Genomic DNA, 26,247 nt, shown 5'->3' with positions numbered 1-26,247 from the left:
CAAAAAAATAAAAAACCTGCTTGCACCACAATATTATGTACTAATGAATATGTCACATTCACTGTGCAGCCAGCTACAGGTTTTCTACAATTTGATTTACAGTAATAAAATAGTCCCCACTGTATGTTGATTTTTGGCCTTTGGCAACAAAGATATATTAGCCAAGGTTTAAAAAGAAAAAAAATCACTAAAACACACATTCGCGAAAGCTATCATAGCCGTGCATAGAAATGAGCGATCGTGCATAGATATGCGCGATCGTGCACAAATAAACGCCAAACAGGTGTCCCCCATGGCGCACGAGCAGCTATCCTCCTGGAAGTCCGTCATCTGGTGCGCACGCACCCGGAAGTGGTTGTGGGGAGTGTAAGTGGATGACAAGTGGTTGGAGGTTTTGTGTTGGTTGAAAATTTTGATAACTTTATTGGCATTTGGACATGGCGAGAGCACAGTTCTCAACTGAGGAGATGATCCTTATATGTAAAGTAACTGTGGCCATTGCAAATATGTTTATAACATGTGAGGGACAAGTAATTGTAATTTTGTGGGTGGGGCCTAGCAGAATCTCACTTGGTGCACATGCTACTTATCTGTACATTAGCTCCTGGGTATTGATGGGTCAATTATATTAACCACTTGCCTACTGGGTACTCCTACCCCCTTCCTGTCCTGGCCAATTTTCATCTTTCTGCACTGTTACCCTTTGAATGACAATTGTGCGGTCATGCCACATTGTACCCATCTTAAATTTGTATCAGTTTTTTCAGACAAATAGAGCTTTCTTTGGGTGGTATTGACTTGCTGCTGTGAGTTTTACTTTTTGCTCGATAAACCACAAAATAGCTCATAATGAATAAAAGGCTGTTTATATTATAACATTTGGTAAACTGGTAATTTAGCAACACTGATGTGCGTTGATGAGGCGGCACTGCTGGCCACAGGTGGGCGGAACTGTTGGGTGGCACTGGTGGGCACTGATCATCGGGGCCGACCCCTGCTTTGATAACTGCTGGTTCTCGGCAGTACTTTCCACACATTCTGACAGCGTGATGAAAGTGCAGCCAAGACCCGGCAAATGCATTTCCCGGTGATCAGCGTGTCATTGGACATGGCTGATCACATGGTGAAAAGCCGCTGTGATTGGTCTTTACCACATCACGTGATCAGCTGTGTCCTTAGGACACAGCAATCACGGAGAGCGCGTTCTGCCAGGATGTCATATGACACCCTCCCAGAGCTGCCTGGATGCAGTGTAGCGTTATTCGGCTATCTGCGGTCGCCAAATAGGAAACCAGCTAGGCCTTCATGGCTAATCTTTGAATATCTGGACATGTATACTGCGTATAATGCATTACATTCTACAATGTGTTGGTGTACATGGTATAACAGTGTGCAATGCGTTGCTGGATTCTGCATGACAGTGGACAGCGTATCACAGTGTGCAATGCGTAGCTCCAGCCTGCATGACAGTGTACAGTGCATTACAGTCTACAATGTGTGGGTGTACACGGTATCACAGTGTGCAATGCGTTGCTCCATCCTGCATGACAGTGTACAGTGCATTACAGTCTACAATGTGTGGGTGTACACGGTATCACAGTGTGCAATGCGTAGCTCCAGCCTGCATGACAGTGTACAGTGCATTACAGTCTACAATGTGTGGGTGTACATGGTATCACAGTGTGCAATGCGTTGCTCCATCCTGCATGACAGTGTACAGTGCATTACAGTCTACAATGTGTGGGTGTACACGGTATTACTTTGTACAGAGTATTACAGTGTGCAATGCGTTGTACACTGCAGTGTGCACTAAAGCATTTTACACTCATGCACTGTACACACTAACGCATTTGACATTTCTAGTGTGCAATGCATTAGTGTGCAATGCCTTGGACAGTACAATGCATTTGCAGTATTGGTGTATGTTTATTAAGCACAGATAATTACTCTGATTTTAGTTATCAAGGAGAAGTCTTCTCTGTCCCCCTGTTTATGAGGTGGAGGACAATTGTTTTCCGAAGAGGAGAGGAGACATTTTTTCAAGGAGATCTGTATAGATTTCCAGAGATATGTGTAGATGGTTGAGGGGCTGCATGTGATCTCCGGAGATAATTGTGATTAATGATCACCTGAGTTAAACCAGTGAATGAAAAGTGTAAAAAAACATGGATTGAAAATAATCTGCACTGACCACTGTGCTTTGTCAAGCCACATATTGGCACATTCTGGTGTCACACAGATGCCATGTGAAATTTGCAGTGTTTTCTGTGCAAGCGCTGCACCGCATCACAACCGCAACCCCTTCATGCCACCTGCTGCGGCTTTCTAGGTGAAGTTACCAACACACCAATATTGGTACACAAAGCGTATTGCGATTTGCCAAATTGGATGGCATGCCTATTCACACCCATGTGCATACCCTGAAAAAGGGTCCTGCACATTTTTGGCCCGGATGCGGTGCAATTTGAGGTGTGCAAAATGTTTGTCTCTAATTGCAACGCACACAAATTGCATGTGATTTGCCCAGGAGTGCGGTGTTAGACCACAATGCATGTATGTGAAGCCAGAATAAAAGGATGTGGATTTTGTCTATTTTTACTTGCGCATGTTAACATTATGTAAGTGCATTTTTCTTCTGTTTAACATGCTATAGAAATGCAACATGCATTTGGATGGAGTGTTTTTGTATGTGCATTTTGGAAGTATTCTAAACACACATTGACCCTAGGGCCACACCATATCTTATGCAGGCCATAGATGGGTCGAAAATCGGCCGATTTTTCGTCCGAAAATAAAATCGGCCGATTTTCGGATCGTTGGTGGGCTATTTGTTCGGCTGTTTTTCGGTATTTTGGCAGATTTTTTTTTTCGGTAAAGTTGGAAAAAAACGGCCGAATTTGCCGATCGGCCGATTTTTGCGGCAATGATGGGCAAATCGGCCGATTTTTTTACTGATAAAAAATCTGCACATGAGCAGTGACCTGCAAGAGGAAGACAAAAAGAAGAAAAAGAAGAAGAGGATGATGATGATGAAGATGATGAAGAAGAGGATGATGATGAAGAAGAAGAAGAAGATGATGAAGAGGAAGAAGAGGATGATGATGAAGAAGAAGAGGAAGAAGAAGGATGAAAAATGAGAGGAATTCCAGTATGGCAAAAAGTGTCCCTGCAGAGAGCTCCGCTATTTCTTTGACAGTTCCTTGACATTTACAGCGGTTGCAACATTGTATCTATTTGTTTCCGAATAAAAACATCTGTATCCGAAATGGATACAAATACATTGTTGCAACCGCTATAAATGTCAAAGAACTGTCAAAGAAATAGCGGAGCTCTCTGCAGGGACACTTTTTGCCGGCTGTAGACGGGATGAAAATCGGCCGATTTTTTTTTTACCATTGCTGGTAACGTCGGCCGCTTGAACAACCGATTTTTCATTTTTTAAAAGAAAAATCGGCTGTTTTTCTCCCCGTCTATGGCCTGCATAAGCATTAGTGTGCCTGGGGGAGGGGGGGACCTTTGGCCTTTCCAAACACAGTAGATGCTCCAAGAATGTTTCCTTAAACTCTTGAAATGGTTAAAAAGGAAAGACACTCTAGATAGCCTGCACTGAGAATTGACTGTCATGATGACGTGTCAATGATTATTTGCTCTCATTTTTCAGGAGTGGTACTGCTTGCGGTTGAAGCTGGTAGAAATCCACCTTCACGTCCTCCACTCACCTTCACTTGTGGCTAGTGGATATTTTGTGGCCGCAGGCAAGAACTGGCATCGAGGACCTGCATAATGACCCTGGCATGCCAGAGGTGGTTTGGAAGCAGCACAGCAATTTGACCATCCCTTTCCTCTATGTTGGTTTTAGGGGTGCAGAATTGCTTCTCGTTCGTGAACGGACTGTCGCCGGATATCAGAGTCCCCATATTTTCAAGATATGTTTTAGCCATGTTGGCTTATTTTTATGTTATTTTCCAAGTGTGTCGCACCTAACCGCACAGTAGTGTGGTGCCATGCGTATTTGTGGCTGTGAATGGGGCTGTTTTTAATAGACGTGTGTAGGTGCAACAACGTTTTCATCATGGTACCTGCGCACATCTACACAGGGCATTGCATTTCTTTGCTGTGCTGGAAAATGTGTGTTCTTGCATGCGTTTCTGCACCACCAATGGTGTGAACAAGTCCTAAGGGCTGGTTCACACTATAGAAACAGTCTAGATGTGTTCCTGATGGGTTTTTTTCATGCCCTTTTGGCATGCATGTTTAGTGTGTTCCAGTACATTTTGGATGCGTTTTGGACATGTTTACATTGCATTTTTGTATCCCTTCCACTTATTTTTTTCTATTTTCTTTGTATTCAATGTAGTTAGGGACATGTGCGTTTTAGTACATTCAAGGACGTTTCAATGTGTTCCAGTACAGTTCTGTGCAGAAACAATGCAGCGTGGTCAACTTTGTTTACAGCACCTGCAATGCATTGAAAATGCAAGCGCTGGTGTGAACTATGACATTGACAACCATATAACCTTCTTTCTGTGCGTTTGTGATGCTGAAAAAGCAACTGAAACACATGTAGTGTGAACTGGCCCTAAAGGTTATTAGAGGTCAGGGAACAGGACTGACCAGGAATTGTGAATTCAATCAGACTAGTGGTGAGATACAATCAGCAATTGTATAATAATGTGAGATCTGAGCTGTAGCTGATAGAAAATGAGACACATTCACTTGATCAGTAAATAGATAGTTAAAGAGTGGGGCGGTGATCCATAGATTTGCATATGGGACAGGTGATGATGGGGTGGGGGAGGGGGTCAAGTTGTATAAGGAGACAGATTTAAAAGAGAAAAAAGTTACAATGAAATATACACGGCATGAAACTTGCACATGACCTAATTGGCAGAAGAACAGTACGCAAGTAACATTCATCCACTTTCTAGTCATTAGGCAAAATCATAATTGATTGATCAATATTCCTGCCACAACCCAGAAAATTGATCTCCATTTTTTTGGGATGTTGCCAAGACTGGGATTAGAACCCATGACCCAAGTGCTGTAAGTTCTGAGCTCTAACCACTAAACCACTGTGGGAAACACAGTTTGAGTTATAATGTAGAATAGTTACATTGTTTAAAAATGATAAAGCGAGCGCTGGTCAAATGATATAGACTAGTAAAATGGTCTTACACAAGATAAATATAACCACGAACAGTAGTGCATGAACTCGTGAAAGGTCATCCACCCCTGTGACAGTGTACTACACTATTGAGCACCTTTCTGGCTCCTGTGGCTGAGCTAATTCCTCCCCAGGACCATTTGGGCACCCACCCTGATGGATGGATGGATGGATGGATGGATGGAGCTGGATGACTAACCCATAGCTGCCAGCATACCGCTGCACCCCCAGATGTGCGATGTGTATAACCCATGCACATTAATACTTTTGTTCTGGTGAGTGTAGACCAGTCCCAAGGGTGGTTTACCTTTCACGAGTTCATGCACTACTGTCCGTCACGGAGAGAACACATGTGCCATTCATAGGCACTCTCTGAGTTGGTACTCTCACACCAAGGACATTCCATTATTCAGGAATAATTATATGAACTTATTTTAGCACGATTTACCAGTTTACATCATTATTGCAATTCTTTACACTTTTTGGTTTTTACATGCGTTCATTATTGATCACATGCATTTATAGCACTGCACTTGTCTTTAACATAGAATAGTTATGTGATTAAAGAGAATGAAGATATATAACTATATTGGGAAATTAGAAGTATATAAATTATTTGAGATATAAGTGTGAAAATGTTTAACATTTGAAAATAGAATGTATGACATTCATTAGTAAATGCAATACTTTCCTGAACATTTTGGAGAAACAGCAAAAAAAAAAAATAGCAAAAGAGAATTTTCAGAATGTAATAGTACAGCTGTATTAGAATTTTCTATCAGAAAAACGCCAATGTTAATAAAGCCCGCGCTTGTGCGCCATCTAGCGAATATATCCGGTATTGCACCTAAAAATGTGCCAGACAGGATACCTCATTCACTAATGGCAAAGTAGTCAGTAGACGCTCGTTAATGAGCTTGCTAGACGCTGGTCAGACCACTGATTGATTGACCGGAGTCTGCCTGAATGGTCAGTCTCTGCTATTACACTCACATCTTAGTGAATCAGGGCCCATGTGTCCCTGGACCCATAGCAGTTGTGTGGCTATAGAATCCTTTGGAAATTTAAACCACATGACAACTTCTTATATTTCTCAGAGATGTTACTAGAGAGAGTGCTGCACTTGTGTTACTATGTGTAAACACTTTCTATGGCCATTATAAAGGGTTTATCTTTCTCTGTGAGTTGTTTTATTTATTTTACAGTATATTCTAAACAATGTAACAGGAGGAGCTGGAGCACACAAAAAAAAAGTGGCCAGAAATACTCATAACTTCCAAGAGAGTTGGACATTATCACAGAGAGTTCTAGCTAAAATATCACTTTTAGGTGAACTGACCCTTTAAATGTCCTTTACTATGTAACTGACCAAATGTCATATTCTAACACTGGGGTTAGATGTTCATTTGGTATTAATAAGACATTTACCTCCTGTGTTACATCTACTATATATAGTACAAATAAAAGCTGACTTTTAATTGCATGCTGGGATACAGTAGTAATTTGACAAAATTACAATGTACATCTCCTCCCATTTTCTATATGCAACTCTTTGCAAAGCCATTAAAGCAGAACTTCACTCTCTCAATCAACACCGAGTATTTTAATCATTATGTTGCTAGGATTAATAAATAGATTGGAAAATATATCATATTTTCTCATTTTAATTTTTTTTTTTACATTTCTTCAATTACTTCCTGGTTTCCAGGCCTAGACAAATGATGGTATACATCCAATCAGTCTTCAGGAGGAAAGGAGTGGCTTTCTCAGCTAAGCACACCTTCCGGCCTGCGTGCCTGAGCTAAAGGCAGATGGATACCAGGAAGTAAGCGCTACATAAATCATCTGCCATTACTCAAGATGGCCATGGCCAGAAATGCTAAGAGGTGTTTTTCAAAGTGTGTTCCCACCAAAACAAAGCATGGAGACATGGATGGATGGATGGATGGATGGGTGAGTTTGCTTTGAATATTGAAAATGAATTAAATAGCATTTTGAGTTTGTGGTGCTCAGATACAGTGTAGTTCTGCTTTAAGGAGAAAGGAAAACCACATCTCTAGCCACATCTCCAGTTACTGATCTTTGCCATCCCAATCTTCTTAATAATAAATATGTTTAGAGACACAGTAATAAAATACTATTTAGGAGACAAAGAAATCATGCTGAGTCTGTTTTCTTATTATGATATATTTTTAACTATGTAGCTTTAAATGTATAAATATGTGTATATAGGTATTAGATCTCTTTTTGTCTCTCCTTATGCTACAATATAGTGTACAGTAAGACAAGTGGAGCTTGCCATATGTTTTCTTGTTTTCCTGCAGGAACATTTTGTGAAATAATAAGAACTACGAGAAGACTTTTTGCCTGTGCATTGTTCAGTAAGGTACAATTGGAATATCAATGAGCAGGATTTTGTCTGCTAGCTAATCTGTCATGTATTGTTTGGTATTTAGTGCCTTCTTACCTAGAAAAGCTTCCAGTGTGAATTTTTACAATATAAGGCTGGTAGTATATAAAGGCAATCTTTGATTTATTAGATGGGAATCTTTATCTGTTATAGCATGTAGTAACAATACCATAGGGGTTGCATCTGCTCATGGGCCCCAAGGGTTGAATATGGATCTACTTATCTCTACTTGACAGAGAGAAAAAATTAGAAGAACTGAACACATCATTTTCCTTCAATGCAAGGGCTGCTCACATCCCCCCAATCCTATACTGTATACACAATGAAATTAAAGTGATATTAAAGGCAATTATAATAAAAAATAATAAACATTATTTACCTGTTCTGTGCAGCGGTTTTGTACAGAGCAGCCCAATCCTCCTCTTCTTGGGTCCCTCGCCAGTACTCTTGACCCTTTCCTCCTGCCGAATGACCCCAGAACAGGCAGCTTGCTATAGGGGCACCCAAGCAGGCTCACTCCTTAGCCACTGCTCTGCATATACATTCACACACAAATCCCTGCCCCACCCCCTCTCTTCATTCTCTCACTGGCTGTGATTGACAGCAGCTGGAGCCAATGGCTATGTGGCTTAGGTAAATATTTGGGGGGGGATGGGGACTGCTGCACACAGAAGGTTTCTACCTTCGTGCATAGAATGTATGAAGGTAAAAAGACATTGAGACTTTACAACCACTTTAAACAGGGCACTCCCCATGTGCGTGCTTTATTTGCACATTTGTTGTGGTCTCAGTGCTGGATGCCCTTTTTGTACACCAACTACAACAAGGTCATCTCGTACATAAGCAGTATTTATGCCCATACAACTAAAAATCACATTAATGACTCATCATGTATACATTTCAGGGGGTTATCAGCACAGAAGCTATTTCAAATTAAGGGGGCAAAATGGCAGTGAAGACTACCAACTGTTTTGCTATTTTCTAAGAAGGCACAGAGGAGTGGGCTGTATCCAAGTCATATAATTGAGGTAGATGTAAACCCTAAATAAATGACATTTAGTTTTCTAAAGTACTGTTTATCATAAACAATTGCCATTTTTTAAGTAAAATAATTCTTTTTGTCCTTTTCATCCTTTGTTGCCACTGAAAAGCTGCACTCTTTGCAGTCACTTCTTACCTACATGCATGCATTACAGCGATTACCTCATGTCATTTTTCAGGATGGTCTCCCTGTTGGTGACAACAGTGGACTATGCCTACAAAATGTTTGTTGAAACCACCACTAGTAGTCTCTATTGGAAGCTCATATGGCACAGTGACTAAACGGGAACACCAATGGAAAACATAGCATTGCCACCTTGTAACAGGAAGTACCTAAATAAGGACTTTCATGGCAGGGTCACCAGGTATTATGTGAATGATTTTAGTGATTGGGTTTATATAGGTTTAAGGTGGGTCAATGTCCATGCTGATCACATAGACTTTAAGCAATATTAGCACTAAACACTACAGGATGCAACACTTGAATATTAGTACAAATTGGTTGTCCACTGTGTTGTCATTACCTAAGTCTCTGAGTTTTCAGTCAAAGAAAATCTTCCCCAATCTGTACAGTGAAGTCTCAGAATAATTACGTTTTTGTTTTTTGAGGGGCTGTTTACAACACTATAACTGTGTTTGCCCGCCTGTACAAATTTTTGACATTTATTAAGCCTTGTTTCACATTATGAACCACATACGAATCACACAGGAACCGCACCACATTTTAATGTGAACCTAGGCTTAGAGAGGACTGTGGGGGTGCAGAAGGCAGATTGGGGAGGATTCCGTGTTTGACTGGAAACTCTGAATCAGATTAAGTGTGATGTTTTGGGCAATGTTCTGATGGGAAAACTTGGGTCCTGCTATTTATGTGTTTGTTACTTGAGAAGTATCATTTACCTAAGCACTGTTGCTGACCAAGTACACGCCTTCATGGAAATGGTATTCTCTGATGGCAATATTTGACCCATGTGTACCCAGCTTTCTGGATTCTTCCCGCAAATTCAAGATTATTACAGCTCTCAAGTAGAAGCAATAGATGGGCGTTTCATTCCTGTGAGTCAATAAGATGACTGTTTCAGCTGTGTGTATAACCTTACACCATATTTTAAAGATAATAAAACATTTCTAAGCAAAGTACATTTATATTAGAATCCGATTTATTGGGTAAGTATGTACAGGCATACAAGGATTTTTCTTTTTTTCATTTTAAAGTTTGAAGATTTATAATGGCTCTCAGTGTACTTTGCACATAGCTGAACATTAATGCGTACGCGTATGCATACACACTCCTATTGAAACAACATCACAATATGCAAGACTTAGTTGCACACATTTACTATATATAGTACATTTTTGTAATAATCAATATTTCCCTAACTAAAAAGAAATTCAAAAATCAAAGTGTTATTTATTTATTTTTTGTTTAGTGGATATAATCATAAAATCAAATATATGGAGAGACCTATTCATCCCTGTAAGGCATTATCACACTTCGCTTTGAAATAAGTGTAAGGGGCAGCTTTAAATTTTAATTTGTAGTTAGCATTTTTCCCCTCTGGATTGCAGAAACCTCCGTAATGAAAGCAAGCCCAAGGAGCTGTATTTTAATCTGTTATCATTGTAGCTTACTGAGATTACATGACCAGATTGTAGCTTCAAGATTGTTTGATTAAAATTATAAGGCTTCATGTGTACTCTATTTCACTGTAATCTGAAGATTGTCATCCGACCAGAGAAATACAATTATACAAAGATATATCAAGTCATTCGAAAAGAGAAAAAAAGCATGCAGAGAAAGTAAAGCCAATGCTTAGGATTGCAATGGATGTATGTGACAAAGTGGATCTGTAATCATACTGGGTGGCTTTTCTGTGACCGCTACCATAGGATCTCCATAATAATCTTATATTTGTATACATTAATACATCTAAACAACCAAAATGCAGAAAGTAGGACAAGCTGTCTTTATGTGCGTTGTCTGGTTCGATTTATACGAATGGATTAAATGATCATATTAAACCAAAAGTACGGTATAGCCAGTATAGCTGCAACATATGAAGTTCTACAGGGTTCTTTCTATAAACACTTTACATAGCCTATCGCTTACCTACATACTGTATATACAGGGGTTGGAAAAAAATGTGCAAACACTACATGATTTGCAGGTGTGAAAAAGACGACATTTTGCATTGAAATTGGAAGTGATATAACATTCTTTTGCTTCCATTGTGTTATGAGACACCTAGTTAACAGGTGGGAAGCCTCACTTTCTCCATTTACTGCATGCGCTGATAGTAATACGGAGTTGTGTCAGAGCTTACTGAGCTTCAAAAAGGGCAAATTGTTGGTGCCTACTTAGCTGGTGCCTCTGTGACTGAAGTTGCAAATTTATTTGCTGTGTCACGGGGTACAGCATCAAAGGTTATGATGGCATATACAGTTTACGGGAAAACGTTGTCTAATAAGCATAAGCGTGTTTGACATGGTCAATTGACAGAATAAAAAAAACAGGTGCTGCAAAAGTCACTGCAGAGCTCAATCTCAGTCTTCTCAAGCCCAAGTCCGCAAAAACTGTGCAGAGGGAACTCCTTAAGCAAAAAGTTCACAGGCATGTTGCAATTGTTGAACCACAAGTGACTGACATTAATGCTCAGAAGAGGAGAAAGCGGTGCAATACCCATAAATCGTAAACTATCGATCAATGGGAGACTTTCAATGTGGTCTGATAAATCGAGCTTCACACTGTTCCCAATCACTGTATGTGTTTAAGTGTGGCGAACACCATCCCATGCTTAAGACCAGGACTGTCTTGTGCCAATGGTAAAGCATGGTGGAGGCACAATCATGGCTTGAGCAGCCATATCTTGGAATTTTGCAGGCCTCATCATCACCTTGAAAGGTAGAGTCACTGCCAGCGACCATATACAAATTCTGGCCGACCGCACCATTCACCAAGAAGATAATGCTCCAATTCACACATCTGGTGTTGTCAAATTGTGGTTTAACAAGCATGCAGATGAAGTCTCGCACCTCCATGGGCGCCGCAGTGCCAGACCTCAATATTATAGAGTCACTATGGTAAATTTTGGAGAACACGGTTCAGGCTCATTTTCCACCTCTGGCATTTCTGCGAGAACTGGAATGATTTTTGCGTGAAGAGTGCTATCAGATTACATTATCCACCATCCAAGACTTATATTTGTCAGTTGGACAAATCTGGCCATCTTGGATGCCAAAGGTAGTCTAACACTATATTAGGTAACATATTAGGTAACATAATTTTGCTCAACCCTTGCAAATATCTTTTTGCTGAGATGTACCTGTTGCAGGTGGTCATGGCCTTTGTTTTCAATGGCATTTCTGTCTTCTATTTGACGTTTTCTCCTCTCTTTCTGCTTTCTATATTTATGATATCTCCAAAATTGATGGACTTGAAGCCATGCCTTATAAAGCAATGGTGATCTGGACTGGAGGTCAGGGGGCATTTGCTGCTTAGGCCAGCAAAAGTAATATATTTAGGGTTGGTGGAGTGGAGATACTCCCCCATTCTGACCTTCATTAGTAAGTGATGACCGCTGGCCATCATATAGCCAACTACTCCCTGTTCAGACCTGTAATAGAAACGCCTGGCAGAGGGAAGTCTTCCATCATTGACTTCCTTTGTGACTCTGGGATGTTATGTGACCAAAAGTGGAGCAAAGGAGGTCAGTCTTTAAAAGATGCAAAACTGTGAGATGTGCTGCCATTCATTCAGGGAAGTGGAATGAAAAGGATTATTAGTGATGATGTCATGGAATTTTACACAGTATTTTGTTAAGGTAAGTCCATACAATTTTCCCTGAGCAGAGGTCATCTTGTTCAGCTCATAAAGTACAACATATTTTTAATGCAGCTCTCCACAAAAGGACCCAGAAAACAATGGATTTCTGTGTGCTATGTTTGTACTTCCAGACTGCTGGGCAGAGCAGTGCAGAAAAATGCAGACATGTTGCATTTTTCCACACTGCTCCGTAGCCATCTGCGTGACTGAGTATTTATGCATGGCAGTGGAGCTGCTGGGCAAAGAAATGAATGGAAAGACAATTTGTAACATTCCATTAAAGTTTACAAAAAAAAAAAAGGGAAACAGTGGCTTGCATTTTTCCCCTAGCTGTGATCACTACCCGCAGAGAAAAACAGAACATTATGTGGGTAATGTGATCCTGCCTTTACAGTTCAACCCTGAAAATCCCCTTTCTAACATATACTTCACATGTGAAAAACTGTGACAATAAACTAGGTTCATCAAAAAAACACCTACTTCTCACTATGGTCACCAGTCATCGTGGCACACTTTGTATGCTGAACTTTCTTTAGCTCACAAGAAGGGGCTAGTTGGTTGTGTTTGTTTTTCACGCCAAATGTTCTTAGTCCACCCATGTTTTAAAGAATTAAAGATGAATTCTGGGATAAGGAAGAACTGTCTATTGTCAGGGGTCTCCAAACTTTTTTAATCAAGGGACATTTTACTGTCTTTCAGACTCTAGGGGGGCCAAACTGTGGCCACTGGTAGTAGAAAATGCCCCAGCATTAATGAGAGTAGACAGTGTCTCAGACTTGGCTTTCAGTGGATTAAAAAAAAAATACATGGTATATGTGGTCAGTAGGAAGAGGAATAGTGCGCCTTCATTGGTGTCAGTGGGGAAAAATAGTGCCCCTTCATTGGTGTCAGTGGGAGGAATAGTGCTCCCTTATTGGTGTCAGCGAGAGGAATTATGTCCCATTGTTGGTGTCAATGGGAGGAATAATGACCCACTGTTGGTGTCAGCAAAAGGAATTGTGACTCATTTTTTATGTCAGTGGGAGGAACAGTACCTTGCATCAGTGAGAGGAAGAGTGTCCCAGGGGGCAGATAAAGTGAAGTAAAGGGCCGCCGTTTGGAAACCACAGGTCTAAATATAAGCAGCATGTGTGTTCTCACATGCATTTTGGTGTGCTTTATGTATTTCTCCCAGATCTGTGCAGTGATCCAGTGTGAAATTTTGTTTCTGTGCAGGAGCTTCCTGTAATAAAAGCTGGTCAATACTTCTCTCTCTCCTTGTGCATGGTGACTGACCTTTTCTCCATTTCTCACATAGTTTTCTTCCCTTACACAGCTCTGCCCTCTGCGCAGACTATGTGCTGCACTGTGCTGATGTCACTACCATTTTATAAGGCAATATCTGGGTTTACAAAGGCATTTGGTGCACATAAAGAGGATGTATATCCATTGTGGATGTTGAGGAATATATTTAAATTAGGTATTTCTGCCTGAAGTTCAGCTTTAAACTTCCTGATCAGCCAACTCTGCCCAATATGAGCCTTCCTGTCCTTTAGAGTTCCCGAACTGCAAACTAAACCATGTACAGTATGTATATCTGAAAATGAAACCTGTAAAACTCTGCTCCTTTTTCCCTGCTTATAAGATGACACAACAAAGAATTTGTATTAAAAAAAATGCATGAAACCTTTTACAGTCACCTTGGCTGAAGTACAAGGTGAAAAATTTCTAAAATCTTTTTGAAGCCCATTGACCATGTTTGGCATCCAGAAGAAGGCTGTTAGACTGCAGTGCACATTTATTTTTGTTCACATTTAGAGTACATGTAAATCCTAACTAAATAGTGTTTAGTTTGCTAACACACTGTATATGATAAACAATTGCCATTTTTATACTATTTTCATGTTTTTAACATCCTTTAATCTCCTGCATCCTCTTTGCTTCAACTTCTTACCTACTGTAATACCCTCCAACATGGTATTTCTCAGGGTGACAACAGTGGAAAATGCCTGTGCAATGTGCATCACTTTTAATATCCATTGGTGGGATGTATAACAGGGTAATAATGCAGGAGAACAATTGGGGCACAGGGGCAGAGCATTATCACACTATAACAGTGTATATCTACACAGAGACCTTCATGGTATCATTACTAGGCATTATTTTAATGAATAGGCTTACATTTAGTGATCAGTCTTATATATACATTAAGGCAGTTTTCTCCAAATTGAAGCCCGGGGACCAGATGTGTCACTTTGCTTGCTGTATCCAGCTCATGGGGCACTATATCTCCCACTGATAAGAAGTAATATTCCTCCCACTGACACCAACAATGGGGCAATAATTCCTGCACCCACGTATACAATGGGGCACTATAGCTTCCAGTGACACCATTGATGGGGCAATATTCCTCCCCCTTCTGTATCCACTGGCCACAGTCATTGTCCACCCCCCTCCCCCCCAAAGTTTGAAGGACAGAAAACGGAACTGGCCATTTGTTTAGAACATTTGGAGACCCCTGCATTAAGGCAATCCTTTCCTTTTCTAGTGTTTACAGAAACTGTTGCAAAAGATGAACAATCAATTTCATAACTCACTACTTATTCGGGACACAAAACCTCTGCTCCAGTGCTCCAGACTTTCCTCCAAGACCCAGTAATTGCCCCATTGGACGTCAGAATTGTCCCTCTTATATAGTATTGAGAGGTCAAAGTAGGCTGTCAATCAATATCCACACAAAAAAGACACCTCTGCCTTTCCAGTCACATTTTATTGCTTTCTGTAGGTCACTAGGCAAACATCAGCTGCTAAGGGGAATAGTCATAGGCAGAGATGAAGGCTTAAGCTGGCCATACATTAATCAAAATTCATCCAGCTCAGCAGGGACCAGCCGAATTTTGTCCTTGTATGGGCTAGATCAGGGGTCTCCAAACTTTTCAAGCAAAGGGCCAGTTTACTGTCCTTCAGACTTTAGAGGGGCTGGACTGTGTCCAGTGGGAGTAGAAAATGCCCCAGGCTCGGCATCAATGAGAATAAACATTGCCTCAGGGATGGAGGTCAGTTACAAGGTGCCTATTTTCAGTAGGAGAAGGAATAGAGACCCATCATTGTATCAGTTGGAGGAATAGTACCCCATCATTGTTATTACTGGGAGGAATAGTACCCATCATTGGTATTACTGGAAGGAACAGTGCCCCATCATTGATATTAGTGGGAGGAATGCTCCATCATTGGTGTCAGTGACAGAAATTATGCCACATTGTTGGTGTTAGTGGGAGAAATAGTGCCTCACATTTGTGGGAGGATTACTGCCCCAAGGGCTGGTTAAAGGCCTGCAAAGGGCTGCATCCGGCCCTCGGGCCACAGTTTGAAGACCACTGGGCTAGATGATTGTACGCAATTACATCTATCAATCAACTTGAATACAATCAGTCTGTCAAGTTTTTCCTGGCTGCTTAGTGCCGCTGACTATTGCCAGCAACACTGATCATTGTATTTTGCCAATGGGGAGAACACAATAGCACAGCAGGAAGGATTCCCTCATCAGCACTGAGTGTGTTGATAGGGGAATTGCCATATCAACCATATGGTTGAATATAAAAAGGTGTATAACGTATGGCCTGCCTTATTGGTTGACTTTTGACAAAATGTTGAAATGTTTATATCTTCAAGATTGCTCTTTAGTCTGCCTTGGATGTTTGGATAAAAAAGGAATGTAATTGAAACAGCTGATGGAGGGAATTATAGAGGTACTGCTAAGTTTGGTAACTGACCAGTAAAAAGGTTCACTTTAAAAGATTCATAGAATACTCAGTAGAAATTCACTCTGAGCTGCTGCAAATTTTTGACATACAAAATCTTTGCAGAGCTAACAGCAGTTGGAGCCAAACATAGGACAGGGTGAAATGATCACTGTATATTCACTAGTACATATACTTTATATTAATAATGCATGTTTTTTAAGAGTTGTTGCCGCTTTTGGCAGTGTGATAAAAGTGTTTTCTTAAAGTGTTACTTACATACTGCAGTTTGAACCTGTCTCCTCTTAGTATAACACATTTCACTTCAACATAATGCATAGTTACAAATGATATGCTAAAGACGTGATTTGTCAAATACAAGCTGTGATCAAAGTGCTGCAGCTCTGATCAGAAAACACATCACAGTCTGATATTAATGTGGACGCTTGCTGCCACATTAGTATTTTAGTCTTGTGACAAGTCTTTTGTGTTGGAAAACATCTATACCTTATATAGAAATGAAAATTGTCATCATACGGTAGTTCACGCAGAACTCCATGAGCCTGTCCAGGCTGCTGCATCAGCTGGATACCAAAAAAGACAGGAGAGATAAAACACCAGTTCCATCTTTCTGCAGCAAAACGTCAACATACATCTAAAAATGTGATATACATAAGTACTGTATTCAGAGCTAATAGCTACTGCTTTGATAGTTTGCAACTGGTGAACATGTGTTAACTGTAAAGAGATCCTTTTGAATACGTCTCATCAATCATATGACAGTAAAGGGCTCTGTTTGTTATTAGCCCAGCTCGGGATCTTTTGCAAGCCTCCACTGTGTGCAGATGATTTTATTGTAGGATTTATCTGATTACAGGAGTGCTACACACCTAACAACTATGTGGGAAAACTATGGCCTCTGGTTCCATGTTCCTTTGTCTTAGTGCATGTTTATGGATCAGGCCTGACTCGACTGAGAGCAGTAGACTTGCTACAAGAACAAAAATGTAGCATATTGCAGCTTACCAGTTCTTAGATGTGATGGATGCATACGTTTTCTTTTTTTAAGGCTTTTTTTCTTTTATTTTCACCTGGTGACCTGGCCAGTAAGTCTGTTAGTTTTCAACTTCCTTTACCAGACCAAGCTGTCCAGACAAAGTGTCAGCTACAGTCAAAATATTTAACTCTGACAGTGATGCTTACATTGGTTCATTGATGTAAAACCTTTATCCCAAAAGGAAAAAAAACAGTTGCTGTGATGGCTTAATAAGCATTAGCTTTAGTTTGTTAGTGCAGTGGTCTCCAGTGGTTTGTTAGTGCAGTGCTGCAGTGGTCTCCAAACTGGCCCAGGGACCGGATGCAGCCCTTTGCTTGCTTTTATCTGGCCCTTGGGGAATTATTTTCCCCACCATCAGCAACAGTGGGGTATAGTTCCCACCACTGACACCAACAATGGGGCACTATTCCTTCCACTAACCCCAATAATGGGGCATTATTCCTCCCACTGACACCAATGATGGGGCACTATTCCTCCCACTGGCACTAACAATGGGTAACTAATCCTCCCACTGATACCAGTGATGGGGCACTATGTCTCCCATTAATACCAATGATGAGGCATTGTTTACTCCCACTGATGCCAGGACATTTTCTTCTCCCACTGGCCACAGTCCGGCCCCCTAAAGTCTGAAGGACAGTAAAATGCCCTTTGTTCATAAAGCTTGGAGACCCCTGGTCTAGTGCATCTAACTCTACCCATCTCCTACAACAATACTGCTGTCTATGGGTGTCCATTTCTCTTCTATCCAGAGGGGAGATGCTCTAAAACCGGCCATAGATGGAAGGACTAGCTGAGATTTGATCCTTCTATGGGAATCTGATTGTACCCAAGTTGATCCATCAATCGACTTGGGTATAGCCAGCATGTTGGATCTTTAGCATGTGATTATTGCCAGGGGCAATACAATAAACGTTGTTTTCTCTCAGCAGGGATGGCTCCTCGTGCCCCCCGTCATGAGAACAAAATAGCTTTGCAGGAAGGATTCCTCCCATCAACACTGATTGTGTTGATGGGGGAATCCTAAATAAATGGGCCTAAAGCAGCCCATAAATTATGCAATTTTCATTCTTTCCACCACAGATCGTCAGCTGAAAATAAAGGAAAAAACTAAAATAGAAATAAATACAGCCACCACATTTAAGGATTGGTAAGCTACAATATATAACATTTTTGTTTCTGTGTGTATTATGGCTTTAAACTGCACCTAGGTTCAGATATTGTTTCTTATTCATGTGTATTCATACTGTAACTTGTAACATCCTTTATTTGTTCTTTTTGGTTGGGAAAATGTACCACTGAAAATGCTTTGTAACCAGAAAGCAAGAGGGTCATACGCCGAAGACATCACTAGGCTTATAACCAATTTTATTTAGGCCATGCTTACATGGTACTGAGTAATGCCTTGGAATCACCCCACACTGATGTGTATCACACATATGGACTTATTAGTAGAGAGGAGTGAAATGCGTCAAAGCAGGTTTTCAAGGCAGGACTCACCAGCATGTGTGGTATGTGTGGCCTGGATAAAGTTGGTGTTATGCCTAGATTGCCATCGGTATGCAGTCCTCCTGTTTTCTGGTTACATGATTCACCTGTGGCTGGAGAGGAAATGAACTTTTTGCACCGGTGTTATTTTCCTTTGATTAGACTAACTGAAAATGTTTTGTTATTTTGGACTAACACGCTATCTTTAAAATATTTGCATCATGTCTGCATCTCTTCATATGCCATTTGCCTTACACTGTAAGGTTTAGGCAGTACAAAGTCAATGTATTTAATTTGACAACATTCTTGTATAATTGTTGACTTTGGTGTCCACCAAGAGCAAGCACTATTTGGAGTATGCTATTCTGTTACCATGTAAATATTCCAGTGAATGATTATCTCCAAACCACAGTCCAGTGTATCCACTTGCCCTGGTTGACCAAGATCTCCAGAAAGTATGCAAAGAACGTAACCTGATGTTACGATTAGTCTGCACAGAAATAAACGGGTGGCAGAACACTCTTAAGGAATATCGAGCTTAAACTATGCATGAAGATCTCCTAAAATTCTACCTATTTGGCTGTTAAGTTGACCTACTGGCTTCATAACTGTTTATGTCAATGACTCAAAACAGCCATGCAGATAAGGATTCCCAATTTTTCTTTGACTTTCCTAATCCACATACTTGTTCTAGGTCAGAATGTATTGAATCCAGGGAGTCACAACCAACTACTGTTTAAAGAATAAGGTCAGCAATGGCAGACCCCATATTTTTCATGTCTGGTTTACTTTAATTTGATCTGCTCAAAATAGGATAAAAAACAGAAGATCCTAGGTCTCTCCATAGCTTGTGGATACTATGGGATTCATTTTCTAATGGCAAAGGGAAGAAAATTTTCACCACATTCACTAAGCTAAGGGAAATTTTCTTGGCAAAGTGAACAGCCTCAGGGCCCCCAAGCTGCCATTTTCAGGTCTCATATTAGAGAGGAATATGAATTGGCCATATCATAGCCAACATAACTCACATAAAAATCCTCTCAAAATTTTTTAAGATAATCGTGTTATTATTAATCAGGACACATCATGGCTAATATTTAATTTTGCCCCTCCCTAGAATCAATTATTGCATTCACCATAAACTCACTTTATTGGAAATATATCACCCTTATAGTTTGTTTTTGCTGGCACAAGGCATTTGCTGCTAAGTGACACCTGGATCTTTGATAGAGGCAACACAAGTTCTTACCTAATCTGTCCTCCCATAACTATTCCAGTGGTCATTGTGTTCTTGAATACTCTATAGAAAGAATGAAGGTCCAGTAAACTCCTAAGCTGGACACACACCTTTTAGATTTCTTTTGTTCAGCCTGTGGAATGAATGAAAGAAATCTAACAGATTCCTCAAATCGTGCTAAATAGTAGGGATTGACAGACCTACCACTGGTGATTATTGTATTTTGATAGCTGGCAACATCGTTCAGAATACTGGAACATTGTTTGCATCTGACTGGATGAAATTATTGTTCTGTTGACAATTTCCTTCCTGGCTTCTTCAATTTTTCAACTGAAGGACATTGGGTGGAGTGGTGCTGACAGCACCATCTTTTAATTGAATACAGGTATTTGGATAATGTTTTCGTACTTCCATATTCCTTTTTTTAATTTGTTGGTTTTTGTTTTGCTTGCTTCCAGTGTCCTTAGTTGTTCAAATAGCAAACAAATCATTGTGAGCATTTACCTCTCTACTGTCACACATTCATCCAAGATGTCGAAAAAAAGGGACAGAGTAAAAGTATTTATTTTACTTGGAAATAGTTTATTTTGTTTCATGTGATGATATAACATGCAGAAAAAACATCTGACAATCACAATGAGATGTTTACAAAGATTCTGCTTTTTGGAAAGACATAAAAGGATGAACTAGAAAAACACTTTTATGAAGAAAGGAAATAATACCAAAATGGAATCCGCAGTACACAAAACAGTGATTGATTTACTAAAGGAACAAAGAATCCTAAGCCAACCATGTGCAACAATCATGTGGTCCTCGTTTCCTTCACAAATGACAGGAAATTCAAATTGAACAAGTGGATATCATCTACTGCTTTACTAAGGATTTCGCATTGTCAAGGTGTATTTCATATGACAATGTGGGTAGTGATGATGTTCTGTAACTCATAGCAGACATTCAGGAATTGGCAGACCAGGGCTAATGGGACTTGGTCCTTTCATTATCCATCATATCAACCATCATTATTATTATTATACAGGATTCTTATAGTGCCAAGAGTTTGCACAGTGCTTTACAATGTTGAGGGCATACAGTACAATTACAATACAATGCAATACAGTAGGAAACAGAGGGCCCTTCTCGTAAGAGCTTAAAATCTAAAAGGGAGGGCCAATTGATACAAAAGGCAATTATGCAGAAAATAAAGTACAGATATTAGGTGGAGGCAGGAAAGGCGTGTTTGAAGAGCTGGCTTTTCAGGGATCGTCTAAATGTAGACAGAGAAGGAGACAGTCGGACAGATTTTGAATTCCATAAAGTGGGAGAGACTCGGGAGAAGTCCTGGAGGTAAGCATGGGAGGAGCATCAATATTATTATCCATCATATCAGTGAAAGAGAGAAAGATCCAGCACAATACACAGTAGCATCACATAAAGAAAAAATCTACTTTCCTAACTAATTTTGACTCTCCAGAGATGGGGAAAAAATGTCACTAAAACCACAGCTCTGAAGATTCTCCTGTCTCTGTTCATGCTGAGACCAGGGAACAAAGGATCCATTTTCTTATACAAAACTATTGTTCTTTTACCATAGTAATGATAACTTTGACTCTGACTTCTGCTAGAAAGCATGACAGGGGTGATGTGTGCTAAGTAATACTTGTGTGGCCGCAACATAAAGAAAACCTATGTTGGGAGAATTAGTCAGCCTGCCATTGTTGTCCTCTACTTCTACTTGTGTTCCTGTGGCTTCAAATCTTCCTGAGCCACTGACTTGGAACGTGTGCAGATCTAGAGTCCTGACTTTACTTGCTAAGTCCTGGTTTCAGGTAAGAGACTTAAAATATTGAAATAATTAGAATACTATGATCAGTGCCATTCCTTCTATGGTACGGAGGCTGGAGTGTCCACATCCATACTCCGGCCTCAGCACTGTTCTGTAAGGCTGAGTCTGGTAAAACCATAGGCTCAGTGTTACTGAGCTCCCTGCACAGCTGCTGCCCCTGTCACACAGTGACCAAGGCTCCTACGTAACACTGAGCCTGTTAAGAGTGCAGAATCAATGTCGCCATGAACAGCGCTGCTGGCCTCTTCACCTGCCTGTTTGAGTCTTTTACTTAGTGATGCAGTGATGCTGAGCCCACACTTTGTACGAGCTCAGTGCCAATGAGATGACCATTTTTGCTGCAGGGAATGGGGGGAGGTGCAGAAAAATGTTACCTTTGGTGGCCTCTGCCACCAGCATGACTAGAAATTAACAATTTCAAAAGACAGTTAGCAATGGCACACCTCCATACTTCTCTCAGTATGCAATTCCTTTAATACATTCTGATTGGTAACCATCAATTACTGGATACCATTGCAGTCTCACTGCTCTTGGCAGCACATAAGCTGATTATCCCATATAGTTTAATATATACAAGAGGGTCAGCCTGCATGAAATCAGTGAAATCAGTGAACTGCTGTTGTAATTTAGGAAGCATTGTAACTACATCTGAAAGCCATCGTAATTCACCGTTACATGTGACATAACTGTGCTTCTCATGCTGTTTGTGGGTAGAAATGTATCCTCTTGTCACATGACTCATGAATTTTAGCTCTGTGCTGGATGCAGCATCCCTTCCATGTTCCAATATTTGTGGGCGAAGTTTCAGAAAAAGGCAGATGCTGGAACCATGGAACACACTGATCAGCATTGTTGTAGGTTGAAACATAGGGCTTCCCACAAAATATGTTTGCCAGTAACATGGAATTAACTAGCTAAGTAGCCAGATATAGAATTAGAGTGGCAGGCTGACAGGTATATTGCATGAAAACATTTTGTGTATCATTAAGTGAACCTTTAAATAACCTATTTCCATAAACCTCACAAATTAAATCTTTCTGGTGTTGCATATATACTTGATTGTTCCAGCTGAACTATAACCACTAAAGCAGAATATTTTTTTTTTCTCACAGGTGTAAAGGTGCATCACACTATGGCCTTACCAAAGAGCGCAAAAGACGTTCACAGGATGGTTCCCCAGACTGCAGCTCTTCATTAGACTTAACCATAGCAGCAGTGTCGCCAGAACTATCAGCTGCGTCTGCAGCTGCAGCCTTAGTAAATGATGAAGCAGGTCAGGACAACCCTGTATATAGCTCACCCACAGGAGACAGCCATCTGGGAGTTGGATCTGAAGAACACTTTAGAATAAACCGGAATAGGAGTAAGTCATGATCACCTTGCTTAAGACTTATTGCTTTTAATATCAAAGCTATCACAGGTGCCATGTCCTATTAGCATTTATTTACAGTGCCATTAATTATGGCTTTTAAATGAGACCTGCTTCATATCAAAGTCCTAAAGGAAATGTACAGTCTTTACAAATATTTCTAGATTTGTATTTGAAATTGATCAGCTTGATGTTTTATAGTCACATCTATGTGTGTTAAGGTTTTTAAAAATCTTACTTCTGTGAATACAGAATGGAGGCTCTGCTTCCTTCTTTTGTTTTCACCCAGGATTCACATGTTTTTCCATTGCATCTAAGTAAAAGGATGTGTGTAACTTGTGTGAATCTTGGGTGAAAACATCTATAAAGAGACCTATAGGCTTTCATAGTGAGAAGGAATAATAGTATGCACTGCTGCAAAGCAGGAAGCAGAGCCCGTATATGTAATAAAACATCATGGCTGCTCTCATGTACATAATTGCAAACTACTGTATTCACAGAATGTCATCTGATCCTGAGGACAAACATCAGTGCAATGATAACACAAAATATTTGCTCATTGAAAATACACTATCATTTCCCTTTAAATAAGCTATGGTAGTAGCTCATGCTTTTAACGGAAGAAAATAGTAAAAATCCCCACCTGGCTGTGAATGAATTCTTCTTCAGCAATGATAATAGGGATAGTTTGTACCTGAAACATCAGAATTTAGGCCTGGATAACACCTTAGCTATGACTAAAGCCCCCCCGGGGCAGAAATGCGTCAGTCTTTTCCTTGTATCTTGGAAGCTTTTAACCGCTAGTACTCAATAAGGTACTTTTTATGCTGTTCATTTGCTTACTATATTTTTGGCTTTATTCATATCACCTATCTATTATTTTTAATATAAAGCATATGTAAGTCCTACCAGTAAACATTTCCATACCCCCCTTTGGTTTTCTAAATATGCGATTGAAAGTGTTTTGCTATGTCTACTCAATAAGTGCACAAGATTACCTAAAATGTAAAAAGCGATTAAGGATTGTTTATCATAATCGCCTTATTATTTATGTTGGTGGTGGAGTGATACAGTTGTAGTCATATATATACATATATATATATATATATATATCTTTATTTGTATTTTTATTTTATTTATTAATTTTATATATGTCTCTTGGTTTTCATCCCAAGTTGTATGGATATGTAAGGAGTTGTCACACAGGTCATGTGTTGGTTCACTTGATAACTACAGGGGCAGCGCTACACTATTCACTTTGTTTTTTTACATTACATGCCATACATTACATACATACTGTATTGTTCTTGGGTTTAAATGTACTGGAGTTTGAATTTAGTTTTGAATTTTCTTCAGCTTCATATACTGTACACAATGTACCCTAACATAAATACTTTTTTCTTTACAGGTCGTAATTTTGAACGTTCCACAGTCAGGAGTCTTTCATTTAAAAAGCTAAACCGAGCACTCAGTGTCCTTCGAAGAACAAAAAGTGGAAGTGCCGTCATACACTCCGCAGACCGAGAACGAGCAAGCCTGCAAAATGCAAATATTACAGAAGATTGTATAGGTTTGAACCATTGTTTTATACATCCAGTTAAAAGTCATAAATATGGTTAATAAAAAACAACAAAAAGGAGCTGATCAATGACAGTCTTGGAACGGGAAAGCATTTATGTTCCCTATTTTAGCAAATGAGCGTCTTCATTTCTTCATTTTATTTTACAATCTCATCACTATTAATCTGCCCTAGAAAGATGACACTTTGAGGACATGTTTACACCATAATACTTATAATGTGAGAATGTGTTCTGTTTAAAAGCATTGCCTTCTGCATTGCTTAGATTTTCACCTACATTGAAAAATAAAGGGTTTCTCTACTAGTGTGGGCAAGCCATCAAAGTTGACGTTTGTATAGTATTACTATACTGTAATGTTCTGAATTACAGGCATCCACTTTGGTGATATATTTCATATTTTTAGGCTTTTGTATCTTGGCATCCAGTTCCAGTTGTCATTGCAAGCATTTTAAATAATATTCCAGCTCTAAAGCATTCTTAATGCCCACTGCTAGGGAACACACAGGGTCAGAGGCGTCCATAGGGTTGATGTCACCCGGTGCGGTAACACTTGGTGACACCCCCTCTGATGATCCCCGCAGAATGGATTGGATCTGCGGATTGAGCATAATGGATTGGAATTTGATCCATTCTGCTCAATCCGCAGATCCGATCCATCCTGCGGGGATCGTCGGCTTTCTTTACAACTTACCTTTTCTTGGAGCGGGTTTGGTGTCACCCCGTATAGGTTGCATGCCGATGATCCCCGCAGGATGGTTCGGATCTGAGGATTGAGCATAATGGATCGGAGTCTGATCCATTATGCTCCCCAATTCGCAGATCCGATCCATCCTACGGGGATTGTCGGCATACAACCTATACGGGGGACACAAAACCCGCTCCAAGAAAAGGTAAGTTGTAAAGAAAGCCGACGATCCCCGCAGGATGGATCGGATCCATTCTGCGTTAATGGTTGGCTTGCTTTACAACTTACCTTTTCGTGGAGCGGGTCCAGTGTCACCCCGTGCGGTCGGTGTCACCCGTTGCGAGCTGCACCCCCCGCACCTGCCTTGGGACGCCACTGCACAGGGTGACATGCAAAGTCCAATTGTTGCAACTGATAAGTGCAATTCCAGGGTTGCTTGGGATGAGCAGGCAAGGTCTAGAACATGTGTTTTCATAGAGTGTTATAATAAAGTTGATTTACTAAACGAATATAGACTGCGTTCTGCAAGGGCACTTGCTCCAGAGCTTAGTAAATGAGGGTAGTTCTGCTGACATCTATTATTCACACATGTGCAAGCTAAATGCTGTTTATTTTTCTTGTTTCTATGTAATTGAGTATTCTTTGCAAAGTGAAGCTTCACTTTATTTACTAGGCTCTGGAGTAAATGCCTTTGCAGAGTGCAACTGTACTTGCGAAGTGCACAGTCTATTTGCCTTTAGAAAATCAACCCCTGTGAATGCTTTCAAAACAGTTCATTATCATACAAAGATGTTACTACTTGTTTTTCTGTAAAAAATTGAGAATAAAATA

The 26,247-nt window shown here is 40.2% G+C and overlaps 1 protein-coding gene across 4 annotated transcripts in view; it reads left to right on the top strand.

The window, feature by feature from the left end:
• LNX1 (ligand of numb-protein X 1) overlaps positions 1 to 26,247 on the top strand; it is a 250,324-nt gene that overhangs the window by 106,051 nt on the left and 118,026 nt on the right. For all 4 annotated transcript variants that reach the window (XM_089669251.1, XM_089669250.1, XM_089669252.1 and 1 more), the window contains 2 exons: positions 22,895 to 23,145; positions 24,560 to 24,721. In XM_089669251.1, the coding sequence (XP_089525377.1) occupies positions 22,895 to 23,145; positions 24,560 to 24,721 (413 nt within the window). The remainder of the gene's footprint in view (positions 1 to 22,894; positions 23,146 to 24,559; positions 24,722 to 26,247) is intronic.

Source organism: Staurois parvus, unplaced genomic scaffold (assembly GCF_062004578.1).
Source record: "Staurois parvus isolate SC_StPar_1 unplaced genomic scaffold, SC_StPar_1.0 ptg000071l, whole genome shotgun sequence".
Classification (NCBI taxonomy): Eukaryota; Metazoa; Chordata; class Amphibia; order Anura; family Ranidae; genus Staurois; species Staurois parvus.
The sequence above is the reverse complement of the archived record's forward strand: the minus strand, read 5'-3'. Positions and strand labels throughout refer to the sequence as shown.